The sequence below is a fragment of the Myotis yumanensis genome, unplaced genomic scaffold, assembly GCF_028538775.1.
Source record: "Myotis yumanensis isolate MYYU_CA2020_CCGP unplaced genomic scaffold, mMyoYum1.0.hap1 SCAF_4, whole genome shotgun sequence".
NCBI classification, from domain to species: domain Eukaryota; kingdom Metazoa; phylum Chordata; class Mammalia; order Chiroptera; family Vespertilionidae; genus Myotis; species Myotis yumanensis.
Window position 1 is genome coordinate 106361942 of NW_027223755.1, and position 15674 is coordinate 106377615.

The 15674-nt window shown below is 52.5% G+C and overlaps 1 protein-coding gene across 4 annotated transcripts in view; it reads left to right on the forward strand.

Annotated features, from left to right (window-relative positions):
• Positions 1 to 440: 440 nt before the first annotated feature.
• Positions 441 to 15674, forward strand: part of ITGAL (integrin subunit alpha L) — a 36241-nt gene continuing 21007 nt past the window's right edge. For all 4 annotated transcript variants that reach the window (XM_070413571.1, XM_070413572.1, XM_070413573.1 and 1 more), the window contains exons 1-12: positions 441 to 587; positions 1702 to 1804; positions 2727 to 2821; positions 2933 to 3000; positions 4873 to 4990; positions 5114 to 5244; positions 6156 to 6301; positions 9359 to 9491; positions 9660 to 9810; positions 12115 to 12188; positions 12283 to 12415; positions 15211 to 15362. In XM_070413571.1, the coding sequence (XP_070269672.1) occupies positions 533 to 587; positions 1702 to 1804; positions 2727 to 2821; positions 2933 to 3000; positions 4873 to 4990; positions 5114 to 5244; positions 6156 to 6301; positions 9359 to 9491; positions 9660 to 9810; positions 12115 to 12188; positions 12283 to 12415; positions 15211 to 15362 (1359 nt within the window). In that variant the 5' untranslated portion in view covers positions 441 to 532. The remainder of the gene's footprint in view (positions 588 to 1701; positions 1805 to 2726; positions 2822 to 2932; positions 3001 to 4872; positions 4991 to 5113; positions 5245 to 6155; positions 6302 to 9358; positions 9492 to 9659; positions 9811 to 12114; positions 12189 to 12282; positions 12416 to 15210; positions 15363 to 15674) is intronic.

Genomic DNA, 15674 nt, shown 5'->3' on the forward strand with positions numbered 1-15674 from the left:
TATCTGTTCTTGATTTAAGTCCCATATCGGGTATAATGTGTGAATATTTTCTACCATTCTGTGGGCGTTACTTTTGATTTTTTAGAATAAAAATGAATTTCTAAATGCACTGCTCTGTAACGTGCTCTTTTTACCTCACAGTGTGTTATGGGCATCTTTCCATGGTAGGAGGACGCCGCCCCATTATGGCTGTACCTCAGTTTATTGGACGCCCTCTACGGAGCTTGAAAGCGGCTCAGGTTCATGAGTCAGTGAGAGACGAAGATGCGGCGGCTCTTGGTGCCGTTTGCTCCTGGATGATGTGAAAACGCAAGCAGCACAGGAAGTCTCTAACCTGCTTACACTTCCTCTCTGAGACTCCGCGGTTTCACAACCCCTTCAACCCCTCCTTCACCACCACCCAGTGGTATCAGCTGGCGCCTCTGTGAGAAAGTTCCACTTCAAGACGCCCCGAGGCATTATCATTTCTTCTCTCGCCCCCTCTAGGTCGCCAGCGATCCCCAGGGTCCTCTGAGACCCGCCTGCTTCAAAGATGAACTGGTTCATCGCTGTAGCAAGGCTGCTGCTGCCTGGGCCTTTTCTCCTTGGTAAGCAAGAGAGGAGAGGCGGGGAGGGACATGTGGCTGTGGCCAGGGAGCCGCAGGCCTTACAGAACGAGAGCCAAGGAGGAGCTGCTCTCGGGTGGCACTGGCCAAGGTGATGTGGGGCCCAGGGATCTAGAGGAGAGGGCCCCAAAGAAAGTCAGAGTCCAAAGCACAGGCCAGGTGTGGAGGAAAGACGGGAGGGGGACAAGGATGGCAACAGGGAGAGGTGAGAGCGCGGGCCCCTCCCCAGGCAGGTGGAAACGGGTACCCAGAGCTGTGCGGGGTCTGCTCCACCCGGTGCTCCTCTCTGTGGCATCTCAGGCAAGTCCTGCCCCTTTCTGGGCCTCAGTCCCTTCACCTGAACAATGCTGGGGCCCCGCCTCTGACAGCCCGGCATGCTGTGAAATCAGCCTGGTGCCTGGAAGGCCAGCAGGGCCCGAGCAAAGCTTGGGACTTGCAGCCCAGGCTGCCTGAGGCCGGGAATCCGAGATCTGAGGCCAAGGAAGAGACTGGTCCCTGGCCGGTGGGGAGCGTGGGAGCATAAGAGCAGGGAAGAGGGGAGAGGGAGGAGGGAAGAGGGAGGAGGGAGGAGGGAGGAGGGAGGAGGGAGGAGGGAGGAGGGAGCTTCGCGGGGATCTTGAAACCCTGAGGCTGTGTGTGGGAGGAAGCCTGAGGATAACCATTTGAGTTCTCAGGCGCCTGGGCCCCCGGCTCAAGGAGAAATGAGTGTGTGGGAGATACACCCTGCCTTGGGACATCCCCAGCTCCTCCTGGGGCCCCTTCCGTCTGCTCCTCTCCCACGGGCCTCTGCCTTCTCATCCTTCCTTCTTTGCTGAAAGGCCAACGGGAAGTCGTGTCCTTCCCAGGCCCTGGGACTGCCAGGCTCCGGGGAGCAGGGCGTCGCAGCCCACATCTCCCTGAGCCGAGGCCCTCGGGGGAGGCCAGGGAGGCTGGTTCCAGCCCTCGCTCTGCCTGGTCCGGAGGCCGCCGGCCCTTCGGGGTCGACCCATTCAGTGGGGCACGTGGGCAGCAGCCAGTCGGAGTGCAGGGCGCGGGGTGGGGGTGGGGGTGGGGGTCCCTGGCCAGAAGTGGCTGACAGCCCCCTTGTCTCCCTCAGCCCCGGCCTCCGGCTACAACCTGGACGTGCGGCACGTGCAAAACTTGTCCTTCCCACTCGCCGGGAGGCACTTTGGGTACCGTGTCCTGCAGGTTGGAAACGGGTGAGCGGATGCCCCAGGTGCCCCTGCCCCGCAGAGCCTGGGACAAGGCACCCACGTCAGCCCGGGGCTGGCCAGTGAGAGCCTCAGGGTCAAGGAGAACGTGGGGAGATTTCTCAGGAACAGGAGCAAGGCCTCGGGATGGCAGGATGAGGCCCATGCACCGCCCAAGCGCCACATAGGAACCCAAAGGGGAACCGTCCCAGCCCCCAAACACCTGGCCATGCTGCACCCCTGCCTGCCTAGCACAGAGCGGCTAAGCTGTAGGTCTTTGATGCCTGATTGAATGAACTTATAATGTAACATTCTGGCATATTCTCTGGTCCTCAGTCTTTCTAGAGCAGTGGTCGCGGCTCTTTGGCCCCTTGAGTGTGGCTCTTCCACAAAACACCAAGTGCGGGCGCACAGGTGCAGTGCGATTGAAACTTCGTGGCCCATGCGCAGAAGTCGGTTTTCGGAAAGGAGATAGACGAAACAAGTATACAAGACGAGTGTGGATGGGAGAGTTGGAAGGGGTCGATCCCAGCGAACGTACCTCAATCAGATTGAGGACGTCTTTAGCAAAGGCCAGCTTAGGAGTACCCTAATGAAGTTAATAACAAGGTACCTACCTATATAGTTTCAGTTTAAAAAATTTGGCTCTCAAAAGAAATTTCAATCGTTGTACTGTTGATATTTGGCTCTGTTGACTAATGAGTTTGCCGACCGCTGTTCTAGACTGATGGAAATAATTCCTAACTTTCTAGAGTTCTGGCATGTTGGGTGACTTCTCTGGGATTCAGTAAGGAAGCAATAGGTGGGGGCCCGAGGGAGAAGGCTGCATGGCTTTGAGGTGCCTGGCCGGGGATAGGATACCCCTTACGAGGTAGGAGTGGGGAGGTAAAGACCTGGGTAACTCCATCTCACAGGTGAGATTTCTCATCAGGGTTGTTGTGGGAGCTCCGGGTGAGGGGAGCAGCCCAGGAAACCTCTACCAGTGCCAGCCAGACACTGGCCGCTGCCTGCCAGTGGGCCTGAGCGGTGAGTAGCTGGTGAGGGAGCTGGGAGGAGGTGCCTCGGGGAAGTCGGGGCTGGCCCCCTCCACGCCGGGATTGCCCAAATTCCTCCAGACCAACCTTATGGTGCCCACAGGTTCCAACTACACCTCTCAGTACTTGGGAATGACCTTGGCGACAGATCCCACCAATGGAAACATGTTGGTAAGAATTTTGTGTCGTGTGATGTCAGAGCCCGTGAAGCTCAAGGCTAGGAAACTGATTGAAAAGAAGAAAGAAAAAAATGGATTAAAGGTCATAGTGAAGGCCCTGGCTGGTGAGGCTCAGTCGGTTGTGCACCAAAGAGTCTTGGGTTCGATTCCCGGTCAGCGCACATTTCCACATTGTAGGTTCAATTCCTGTCAGGGCACATACAAGGGGCAGCCGACCAATGTTTCTCACACCAACATTTCTCTCTCTCTCTCTCTCTCTCTCTCTCTCTCTCTCAGAAATCAATAAAGAAACATATCCTTGGGTGAGGATTTTTTTAAAAAAAAGATCCTATAGAAGATTAAAGGCATCAGAGCGATTTGGAGTCAGTGTTTATTGAGAATAAACTATGAGCCAGCTATTTTCAAGACCTTACTTACCTAAGTTTTTTCCAAATATTAACTATCTATAACGATTGATATACAAGATGATTTTTGGTGGTACACAAACTTAATCTTTGAATAGTTACATATTTATTTAATGAACTAGTAGAAAAATGTACAACAAGCATTTCAAATTCATGATTTCTTAGATTGCATTGGTTAGGATGAGGCTAAAGTATTTTTTAAAAGTAAATTTAAAGTAAATAAAATATTAAGGAAATAATGGTATGAATGATATACCATATGGCAGAAATTGCGAAGTGCTACACAAATGCCTAAAGTTTGAAAAACACTTCTTTATCTCTTTTAACCCTCTTCACATTTTTTACACATGAGGAAACAGGACCAACGGGGAGAGACTTGGCAAGGGTCACATGGTTTTAAAGAGATAGAGCAGGGATTTGAATCAAATTCCCATTTGATTCCAAGTCCATTGCTCTTTACAATTCATTTCAACAGCATCCAACAGCTACGTGAGAAATAGAAGACTGATTGAAATATCGATCCCGTATTTAATTGGAGCTTGTTTACTTAGCTACTATTACATGCCAAGCAGTGTGCTAGGTTATGATGGGGGAAGGGGAGTGAGATACAAAGATGACCATGACATGAGCCCAGACTTTCAAAAAATTGTAGCCTGGCAGGAATCTATAATAATAAAAGTGTAATATGCTAATTAGACTGGACATCCGAACAACCTTCCAGATGTCCTTCCGGACGACCTTCTGGATGAAGCTGGGGGCTGTGAGGGCCAAGGCAAGCCACTGCGTCTGCGAGGGCTGAGCCCTTTGCACGAATTTCATGCATCCGGCCTCTAGTTGTAGTCATAAATGAAAGGAACACTGTGTGTATTCTGGGAATAGTGAGTAATTTTGGCTTAAACACAGAATGTGTGATTGGGAATGGAAGGGGATGGCCTGGAAATGTAGGATAGTGCCCACCTGTAAACAATATGAATGCGAAACTAAGGCTTTTAAAATGTATTTTATTGATTTTTTACAGAGAGGAAGGGAGAGGGATAGAGAGTCAGAAACATCGATGAGAGAGAAACATCGACCAGCTGCCTCCTGCACACCCCCCACTGGGGCTGTGGCCACAACCAAGACACATGCCCCTGACCGGAACCGAAGCCGGGACCCTTCAGTCCGCAGGCCAACGCTCTATCTACTGAGCCAAACCGGTCAGGGCCGAAACTAAGGCTTTTAGATCCTATCCTCCAGGACCCAGAGTAGGCAGTGAGCATTGATTGGCATAGAGCATTGGCAGTGGGGATGGAGATACTGGAATAAGAAACCTGGAGGCAGAATTCCCTTGGCTTGGTAACCAGTCGGATACAGGGCGTGAGGTCAGGGGATGAGGACTCTGAAGGGTTTTGTTCTTGGCTGATGATATCCGCATGCACCGCAAGAGGAAGCTGAAACCCTTTTACCGTTGCTCCCTGCAGGCCTGTGACCCCGGGCTCTCTCGGACATGTGACCAGAATATCTATCTAAGTGGCCAGTGTTACCTCTTCCACCAGAACCTGAAGGGCCCTGTGCTGCAGGGGCGCCCTGGCTATCAGGGTAAGGACCTGGGGACGCAGTGGGTAAACATGCCTGCAAGTGGCTGGCCATCCATGGGCACCAGCGTGGGCAGGCCAACATCAGGGACACGTTACCAAATCCCTCTGTTTCTGGCTTCCGTAGAGTGTATCAAGGGTAACGTAGACCTGGTGTTCCTGTTTGATGGCTCAGCGAGCTTGCAACAAAATGAATTTCAGAAAATTCTGGCCTTCATGAAGGATGTGATGAAGAAACTCAGCAACTCTTCCTACCAGGTAAGTGTATTAGCCAGGATTCCTGGTTATCGGTGCCTCCTTAAGGCATAAAAGGAAATTTTAGTACGTCTAGGAAGTTTTAGGTGTTCCCAGGCCCTAAGGGCATGGATAGGTATAATTGGACCTCTGCAAGGGACACGAACAAGGAATAGAAAGCTTCTAGAATTTCCTCTAGTTCTCATTTCTGTTTCTTTTTTACTTTTGCCTCCCTTTTCGCTTTCTCTCTCTCTGTGTAGAATGGCTCCCTCAGCTTCTTTGGATCACATGGGCCTGTGGAAAGTTCTTAAGTTCACACGTTAAAGTTTCAGGAGGTTGGTTCAACCAACCCCTCCCACTGCAAATTCCAAATTCTCAGAGAAAAAATTATTGGCCTACCCTCAGTCAAGCAGCTATCCTTGGCTCAGCCAACTGTACCCTATTCAGCAGGGTCACTCAGGAGAAGAGCTACTGGGAACCAGTTCTGTAAGTGAGGTAGGCAGACCCAGAGAACTGGTGCTCAACAGATAAAGAGTCAGGGATTTATTTAATTTTATTTTGTGTCTGTTTATTTTCAAAAGAATGATTCGAGGCAGGGCAGTGGAGTTGGGTGACCCAAGTCCTGGATAAGAAGTAGAGGTTGGAGCCAGGCCGGCTGGCGTGGCTCCATGTTTGAATGTCAACCCATGAACAAGGAGGTCACGGTTGGATTCCCGGTCAGGGCACATGCTTGGGTTGCAGGCTCCATTCCCGGTAGGGGATGTGCAGGAGGTGGCCAATTGATGATTCTCTCTCATCATTGATGTTTCTATTTCTCTTTTCCTCTCCCTTCCTCTCTCTGAGATCAATGAAAGCATAAAAGAAAAAGAAGTAGAGATCGGAGCAGACGAGTGAGAAGGCTGATATAACATCTCATTTCTTCCTTCTTCTTATAGTTTGCTGCTGTTCAGTTTTCCACGACCTACAAAACAGAATTTACTTTCTTGGATTATGTTAATCAGAAGAACCCTGATGTGCTGCTGGGCAAAGCAAAACATATGAGCCAGCTGACCAACACCTTCGGTGCCATAAACTATGTCGCGTGAGTTCCCTTTGGCAAGAGAGAGCCCATCCGTCAGTTGTTCTGTGCGCACTGGCTTCTTTAAGTTGGGGTGTAGAACCCAACAGGTGGGTGCAGCAAGGGGCAGGTTATGGTAAGAACTCAAGGCTCTGGGCTGTAAGAGAAGTTGACTTTAACTGACTAAATCCCAAGGGAGGCTACAGGGGTACTCATGAGCCTCTGAGACAGGGAGGATGGCCAGGCCTCACGAGGGACCAGAGCCAGGACTCAGAAAGCGATTGTGAACCACGGCAGCCACAGCAGAGTCACTTCTTAGACGGGGATCAGCTTTGAAGTCAGCCCATGAACAAAAATCTCAAATACTCAGAATTATCCTTGAATTGTTCATAAAATTCAATATGTCCAAGTCCCATACTGGAAACTAGTCTATCTCAATTTATTACAGAAAAAAATTTTCCCCTGCTGGATCAGATTGCTGTGTTTAAATTGAGACCTAAATGGACGAAGCAGGGTTGTGTTGAAGGGCCACATTGTATATTTTTTAAAGACCTATTTTTAAACATTAGACTGGCCATGGAAACTGAGAGCAATTTGAGGAAGAAGAGAATTGCATCTCCTCTCCCATGTTCCCCTGGATAGACACCCAAGTTGAGTGAAACAGCCAGATGGGTCTCCTATACTATTACACTTCTCTCCTCTGCATTTCTTTGCCAAGGATGTAGAGTTGGATTTGCACAAGTTGAACATGCGTGTGATACATCCCAGGGCTCTGCATGCGTGTTTCTAGCTCTTTCCTTCTGGGGCTTGCTTGACCTGTCATTAGCCACTTCATTCTTTTCTCTCTGAAGACAGCTTTGGTGGGTACACAGTCAGGCGACACCCACTGAAAAAATGGCAGCTTCAGTTCCTCAACCTGAATTCCAGCCTCCAGGCGAGAAAGTGATTGGCTAAGCCTGGGTTAGGTCCACCCAGCCACGGCCTGGGTCTACTTTATGGGGCAGAGTCACATGACACAGACATGGATTTTGGGGTCCCTCCAGGGGAAGGGGGTAATTCTTAGAGAAAGGGGTCACCACAGGATGGGAAGACACCCTAACAGGTGTCAACTGTGGGAGCAGAAAGTCATGGACATGGATTTCATAAATACTTCTTGACATTCTGGCTGTGTGCTGGGCAGTATTCCAGATTAGGAGTTGGAAAGTGTTTTTTTTGTTTGTTTTTCTGTAAAGGACCAAATAGTAAATATTTTAGGTTTTTCTGGCCACATACAGTATCTGTTGCATATTATTCTTTGTTTGTTTTTGTAACCCTTTGAAAACAAAAACATAAGCACACATTTTTAGCTCATGGACCATATAAAAACCGCTGAGGGCTGGCACGGGCCTGCAGGTGGTTATTTGCCATGTTCTAGGGGCCGGGACGAGAGCAGTGAATAGAACAAAGAAAAATCTCTGCCCTCTTGAACCTTAACATTCTAGCAGAGGAGAGAAATGTCATCAGCAGGATGAATAAGTAAATTAGTTAATACGGGAGAAGATACGTTTTATTAAAAACAAAGCAATACTCAATAGGAGGATCGGGGAAGGTTACGTCTGAGCAAAGACTTGTTGGAGTTGAGGAAGTGAGCCATGTGGAAACCCGGGGGAAGACCCAGCGGAGGGCGTAGCAAAGGGCCGAGGTGAGATGCTCGGGATGTTCCAAGGAAAGCAGGGCACAGCGTGGCTGGAGAGAAGTGTGGGAGGGAGAAAGAGCACGAAGGAGGGCGGAGTGGGAGGCCTAGTGGGGACTTTGGCTTTTCCTCTGAGTAAATGCGGCATCATGGGAGGTTTTGAGCAGAGGGGTGATCATCTGATTCATGTTTTTAGAAAGGCTCCCTCTGGCTGCAGGGTCGATATGAGACTGTGGAGGGGGCAGAGATGGAAGCAGGGAAGCCAGCTGGGGGGCTGTTGAAAAATCTAGATGGGGTAGAGACCCATGAACAGGACCCACGCTGGGCCATGTCTGTGTGGATGGAGGTTAGAGAAATAGTTTGCATCCAACATAGAAGTAGAGGTCTTGACAGCAGGTGTTTGGGGCCTGCCCATCAGGGCTCCTGTGTCGTTGGCGGCTCCCAAGGAACTTTTCAGCCCTCCTCCCCGCGTCTCTCCTTCGCCTCTCACTGTGGCCGCTCTACGTGGCTCTCAGCTTCTGCTCCTAAAGCAGGTCCTGTCACAGTCAGGGCTTGTGGACAGGCGGCTCCTGGATTAATTGTCCGTCGCTGGTTCGCTGTGGGGTGGGGGAAGAGGGTCAGATGGTTCCAATACAACTGCTCTCCCAGCAAAATCTGTGGGCGACCGATCTTGCTTCATGAGGAGGCTGCAGAGGGGCGGAACCTGGAGCCGGGTCCGTCCAGTACTCAGTCCTCCCGTCCTGCTATTTCACACGCGCTGAGCACCTGCTCTGTCAGCAGCCATAGGTGCAGCAGCAAAGTAAACATGGCCCTTTCCTTGAGGGACTCATGTCCGTGCGTTTGGGGGAAAATTGACACAGAAATCAGTTACTTCACTTCCGCGGGAGACTTGCTGCAGCAGAGGCCTACAGGCCGCCGGGGGCGCGGGCGGCAGAGACGGTGGGTGCTATATGCGCCTGCTCAGGACGAGTGACTTTCCCGTTTTCTTTGGCCATGGAACCCCCCGCCCCCCCGCCGGGAAATATCACCTAAATCACCAACATATCTGATGGAAGAGAGTTGCCACATGGTTGAAATGGAGGGTAGGATGCCCAGGTCTCCCCTCACGAAGCCTCCCCTTCCCACTGATGGGTTCTGGGGCGACCTCCTGGCTGCCCGAATTCAGTTGAAGGTACTGGCTGAGGAGAGGTGTGGCAGCAAGGACAAGGAGGGAGGCTCAGAAGAGAACTTGGCAGCTGGGAATCGCTGCCGGGAGGGAGGGGGGAGGGAGGTGGGAGGGGTGGAGGGGGGGAGGATGTGAGAAGAGCTTTTCATAATCAGCAGGGCAGTGAGTTAATGAGAGGGGGCGGGGTGAGGGAGACTTCATATGATTTGGGGGAGTCTCTCACATCCCGCCTCCTTAAATACAGGACCCAGGTCTTCCGGAAGGAACTTGGGGCGCGGCCAGATGCCAGCAAAGTGCTTATCATCATCACGGATGGGGAAGCCACTGACATCGGCGACATCAGTGTGGCCAATGACATCATCCGCTACATCATTGGGGTATGGGCCCCGGGTGCCAAGCCTCTGCCTTCTTCCTACGTCTCATCTTCCCTCTCCTGTTTCTGACCCGACTTCCCTTTCTCCCGGGAGCCATGGTCGTGTGAAAATAATAGGAAATTGGTCTGCGATTCTGGGGATGTCAGCACTTCTCTCTTCTCTCCCTCACAGATCGGGAAGCATTTTGCGACCAAGAAAAATCAGGATTCACTTCACAAATTTGCTTCAAAACCCGTGGAAGAGTTTGTGAAGATTCTGGACACATTTGAGAAGCTTAAAGACCTGTTCACTGAGCTGCAGAAGAAGATCTATGCCATTGAGGGTGAGTGGCAGACCCTGGAGAGCTAGTTCAAGAAATGACATACAGAAGCTCACCTGGGACATTAGGTTAGAGGCACGCTGACTAGTAGTAAGGGCACCTCCTCGGTGGCTGGCGCAGCGCTGAGAGCTTTCCTGAGAAAGACCCCGGGCAGGAATTTAGGAGCAGCTCCTGTTCCCTCTGAAATTCCTTCTTCCTCCTGAAGTTTAGCTTGGCCCAGGCTGAGGCCCAGGACTGAACTCTATCTTGCCGGAGTCAGCTGAGCCCTGTGGAATGACCATAATGCCTTACCCCCCCTCAGCTTCTTCATTCCCGTTATCCAAGGCCTCAAATGACTTAAGATGGGTAAGCGGGCTGCGGCCAATTGCAAGTAGCCCATAGGCCCTCTTCCTTGGTCCAGAATAGAGAAGATTTTGATTGGCATCAGCAGGTGGAGGACGGGCCATGGGAGGGTATTTCCCCAGGAGGCCTCGTCTGCTGGAAGGGACATGGTTCCCACAGGGAAGGCACCTTTGCTGGGCCAGAGCTTTGGGGTTCAGCTCAGCACGTTGGCGACATCTGGCCCGGTCCCCACAGTCTCGCTGGAATGCCTCGGTTCAGTGTCCAGGAAGCGGGAATGGGGGCGCTCCAGGAGCAGTGTGGTGTGTACAGTAGAACCAGGCAGACCTGCTCAAGAATCCGCTCTGCCTGTGCTGCGGGCCGCAGCCAGGTCATTCTGCCTCTCCGAGGCTCCTCGTTCTCTGTTAGAGGGGGATGATGACGCCGATCTCACAGGATTGTAAGGTGTAACTGCTGTGCTAGTTTCCGAGGGCTGCTATAACCAAGTACCACACAGCAGTGGTTAAAGCAACAGACATTTACTGTCTTATAGTACTAGAGGCTAGGAGTGTGAAATCAAGGGGTCAGCAGGGCCATGCTCTTTCTGAAAGTTCTAGAAGAGCGTTCTCCTTGCCTCTCCTGGTTCCTGGTGTTTGCCAGCAGTCCGCGGCCTTCCTCGACTTGCACTGCGTCGCTCAGTCACATGGCTGTCTTCTCCCCTGTGTCTTCACCTTATCTTCCCTCTGTGCGTGTCTGTCTCTGCGTCTGAATTTCCCATTTTACAAGGACGTCAGTCATATTGGGTTGGGGCCCACCCTACTGACCTCATCTTAACTTGATTACCTCTTAAAGACCATATTTCCAAATAAGGTCACATTCTGAAGTACTAGGGTTAGGACTTCAACATACCTTTTTTTAAAAATATATTTTTATAAGCATAACCAATGGACACAAGACACTGGGGGGTAGGGGAGACCGGGGGAATGTTAAGGGGGGGGGGGGGGCAGGAGACATATGTAATACTTTTGTAATACTTTAAGCAATAAAACAAAATTAAAAAATATATATATATTATTGATTTCATAGAGGAAGGGAGAGGGAGAGAGAGAGAGAAACATCAATGATGAGAGAGAATCATTGATCGGCTGCCTCCTGCACGCCCCCCACTGGGGATTGAGCCCGCAACCTGAGCATATGCCCTTGACTGGAATCAAACCTGGGACCCTTTAGTCCACAGGCCGATGCTCTAAACACTGAGCCAAACCAGCTGGGGCTCAACACACCTTTTTTAGGGACCACAACTCAACCCCTAACAACTGCTTAGCAACTTGCTCAGCTCTAAATTATAGCTCTTATTATCTGTAGCCCTTATCCTCTCTTCTGACCTGCCCTTGCTCATCCTTCAGGTCTTAGTTTACTTATTTTTAAAAAAAAATTTTTTATTGATTTCAGAGAGGAAGGGAGAGGGGAAGAGAGAGAGAAACATCAATGATGAGAGAGAATCATTGATCGGCTACCTCCTGCACGCCCCACGCCGGGAATCAAGCTCGCAACCCAGGCATGTGCCCTGACCACCAATTGAACCATGACCTCCTGGTTCAGAGGTCTGAGGCTCAACCACTGAGCCACGCTGGCCGCACAGGTCTCAGTTTAGATGTCACTTCCTCTGGTAAGTGTTCAGGTGTAGTTTGAAGGTAGAACCGATGTGAGTTAGTGATATCTTGGAGATAGAACAGGGGGACAGGGAGGAATCAAGGTTTATTCCTGGGTTTCCAGCACGATTCCCGAGGAGGTGGGGGTGTCATCTGCTGAAGTGGGGAAGTCCTAGTGGGCACAGAAGTCGAATGCTGCGTCTCAGACAAGCTGATGGCAGTGGCTGGACACGCATCGGGGCTCATGGAGTGGAAGCCGCTGGCACACGCTGTGCTTTTCCCTCAGTCCCGTGCATGTCACTGTGTTTACTGCCCCTGGGTCTCGCCTGCCCCTTAGGCACAAACAAACAGGACCTGACCTCCTTCAACATGGAGCTGTCCTCCAGCGGGATCAGCGCAGACCTCCGCGGGGTGAGTGGGGCTGAGCAGGGCTGAGAATGGGCCAAGGGCGGGCGTGGGCACGCAGCCGCCCCGTTCTGACCCTGCTCGTCTCCTCCCCGGGCAGAACCACGGCGTCGTGGGGGCCGTCGGCGCCAAGGACTGGGCTGGGGGCTTTCTGGACCTGCAGGCCGACCTGCGGGGCAACGCCTTTGTTGGGAATGACCCGCTGACGCCGGAGGCGAGAGACGGATACCTGGGTGAGTGCCGCTCTCACGCGGGTTCACGCGGTTTTAGGGCCAGGGAGTCGCTCAGCCTGACTTTCAAAACAAGTAAATGAAAGCAGTTAAGCGGCAGGAACGCAATCAGAGTTTAAATAAGGTGACAGCATTCTTAGCTTTCCCTGGACAACCCCTCAGTTGGGTGTTAGTCATGCTTTTATTTTCCATATTTTATGAGGTCTTACAGCAGTGGTTCTCAACCTTCTGGCCCTTTAAATACAGTTCCTCATGTTGTGACCCAACCATAAAATTATTTTCGTTGCTACTTCATCACTGTAATGTTGCTACTGTTATGAATCGTAATGTAAATATCTGATACGCAGGATGGTCTTAGGCGACCCCTGTGAAAGGGTCGTTCGACCCCCAAAGGGGTCGCGACCCACAGGTTGAGAACCGCTGCCTTAGAGCCTGAAGCTTTGCCCCTCCCAGAGCCAGCTCATCCCCACAGAGAGCAGACAGCACGCCTTCTCTGTGCCAGCCAGCGACCCTGAGCACCAGCTGCCGTTTACCTAACTTCTTACACCACACCAGTCTCCCCCGACCTACGCATCCCAGGGCCAGGCACCGGGCACCCAGAGAAACCCCTGTGACCCAGAGCCTGCCGACATGATCACACTGTGCCATCCTCAACTTGCTCAAGCTCGCCTGCCCGGCCGCAGGGGAGGCTTCAGGCCGCACTCGCCCTCCCTCCTCCTGCCTCCTTCCTGACCTGTGCGGCCCCTGTGGCCTGCCCCCGCCCTCCTGCTTTGGGGAGCTGTGAGTCAGAAGCGTCTCTCACGGCAGTGACCTCTGTGTAGTCACTAGTCGTTCCTCTACATGAAACCCAGGGACAGTTAGACAACCCGCAGGTTACGGGAGGACCAGCAGCACCGCCCGGCTTCCTCCTGCTGAGTTTCCCGGAGCTGCGGTGGGTGCAGCCCCGAGCTCTTCCGATGTGGAGCGCGAGGCAGCGAGGCATCGCCCCGGGCCTCTCGGGCTGCAGAGGGGCCTCGCCTTAGAGCTCTTCCCCATCACATTCATGTCGTCAGCCTGTCCCAAGGCACAAACGGGTTCCCAGGGCCCCGGACAGGGCTGCTTGCAGCTCTGCCTTCCCACTGGCTGAGAACCACCTGCCTCATGCAGGACCTGGCGGGGCAGGGGGGGCGGCGCGGGGGGGGGGGGGGGGGGCGGCTCCTTTATTCAACAATCAAAACACGAAGATCTTATTAAATTCCTCATCGGCACCTGCTCTTTAAGGGAGGCTGCGCTCGGGGATTTGTTTCTTTTTCCTTTTTCTGATGTTCTCTACTGAGCAAGGCGCTGCTCTGAGCGCATGCAGGTACTGGCATACTCGATCTCATTTATCTTCACGACAGCCCTGTGAGTAGGGTTTTATTATCTCTAGTTTACGGCTGGAGAAACTGGAGAGGTAAGTAACTCGCTCGGGTCCCAGACCGGGACGGGGAGCCCAGGAGTCCTGGCCCAGGTGTGCTAGTACCTGCACCACTGCCTTCAGGGTGGAGTTTTGTACTTTAACATCCGTAAAATAGCTGCCATGTTGCTCAGTAAAGAGGGAGAAATAACTCCAAACATTAATCTCCACCCACTACGTGTGCGCGTGCACGCACACACACGTACATACTTATGAATAAATTATGAATAAATATAATCCTGAGTGCCTGTTACCATCCTTCAGACCTCAGTTCAGAGATCGCCAGCCTAGTGCTAAGCGTTTTATATCAATGGCCTTATTTACTTCTCAAAAACCACCCTGTACGGTTGATACTATCCCCATTTTAAAAAAATCTTAAACTGAGGATATGTTTTTATTGATTTTTAGAGAGAGAGGGAGGGAGCGAGAAAAACATTGATGTGAGAGAGAAACATCTGTCGATTGCCTCCCATACACGCCCTCTGACTGGGGATGGAACCCTATCCTTTTGGTTGGAGCATGAAACGAAGCTCCAACCACCCGGCCACCCAGCCAGGGCAATCCCCATTTTTTTAGATGAGAAAACTGAGGCTCGATAGCTAGGAAGTAATAACATAGGATTAAAACCGCGTCTCTCTGATTTCAAAGGGCAAGTTCTTAACCTTGTGCTTCAGCAACAGACATGAGTGAAGGGAGAGTGGCTCGGCCTCTTCACCCCGGCTCATGTGCCGTAGGCCCCAGACATCTCTGCCCTTCGCACTCGCTGTCAGCTGCTCTAAGCAGAGAAGATAAAATTGGGTCAGTGCCCTGCTTTCTGGATCAGAGCACCCCTATTGGCTGGCGCCTGCTCTGCAGACTCCTGGGTGCTTCCTGCAGCATCTCAGACATTTCATCAGTGCTGGGAGGGAGGGGCTGGCACCTCGCCACCGCCACCGCCACCGCCACCGCCAGCGAGGTGTGATGCAGGAAGATAGCCTGCAGCCTTATCTTTAAGCAGGAAATGTTCCAATATTTGTGCGAACTTTGCATCCTTCTTGCTAATCTATCCCGTTTGATTGTATTACGTATTTAAGAATGCAGTCTCCTTACCACCCCAGGTGAGCTGAGCAGCAGGAAGGCGCGGCGTGCGCTGCGGCTGCTCTGCTTGGCTGGTGCTGCCACGGCCTGAGAAACGCAGCCGTGGCCGTGACCGGGACGGAGGGTCGGCGCCGCGCCCGGCACACAGCTCCTTTTCTCAGGAGGCCTCCTGGGCGTTTCAGGGCATCTTTGCTGCTGACCAGTTCCCCGGGGCCTGTACCCTCCCCCTGGTCACCCTCCCCCAGCAGTCATTGCGTTGCTGACTCCAAGTCCATTCTCTCCGTAGGTTACACCGTGACCTGGCTGCCCTCCCGGGGTCTCGCAGCACTGCTGGCCGCTGGAGCCCCCCGATACCAGCATGTGGGGCGGGTGCTGCTCTTCCAACAGTCGGGGGACAAAAGTCAGTGGAGCCAGATCCAGAGAATAGACGGGACCCAGGTGAGCATGGCCCACGGGTGCCGCCCGCGGGACAGGGCTGCTGTGCGGGGACCTCGCGCTGCCTCTGCACACGGCCCACTGCTGCGTGCCGGCCGGTGCCCAGCCTGTGCCCAGCCGGTCACACCTGCTCCGCAGGACGCCCTCCGAGGCGAGCGTGGTCATCCCCACTCGCCAGTTACAGAAACCGGACCTCGAGGAACCCCACTTGTCCTGGTTCACCCAGGCCCTGAGTGGGATGGACAGACTGTCCTTTGAGGCACTGGATGCAGCTGAGGAGACGGGGTCTCCTGCTCGCAGGCTCCTCCTCAGCCT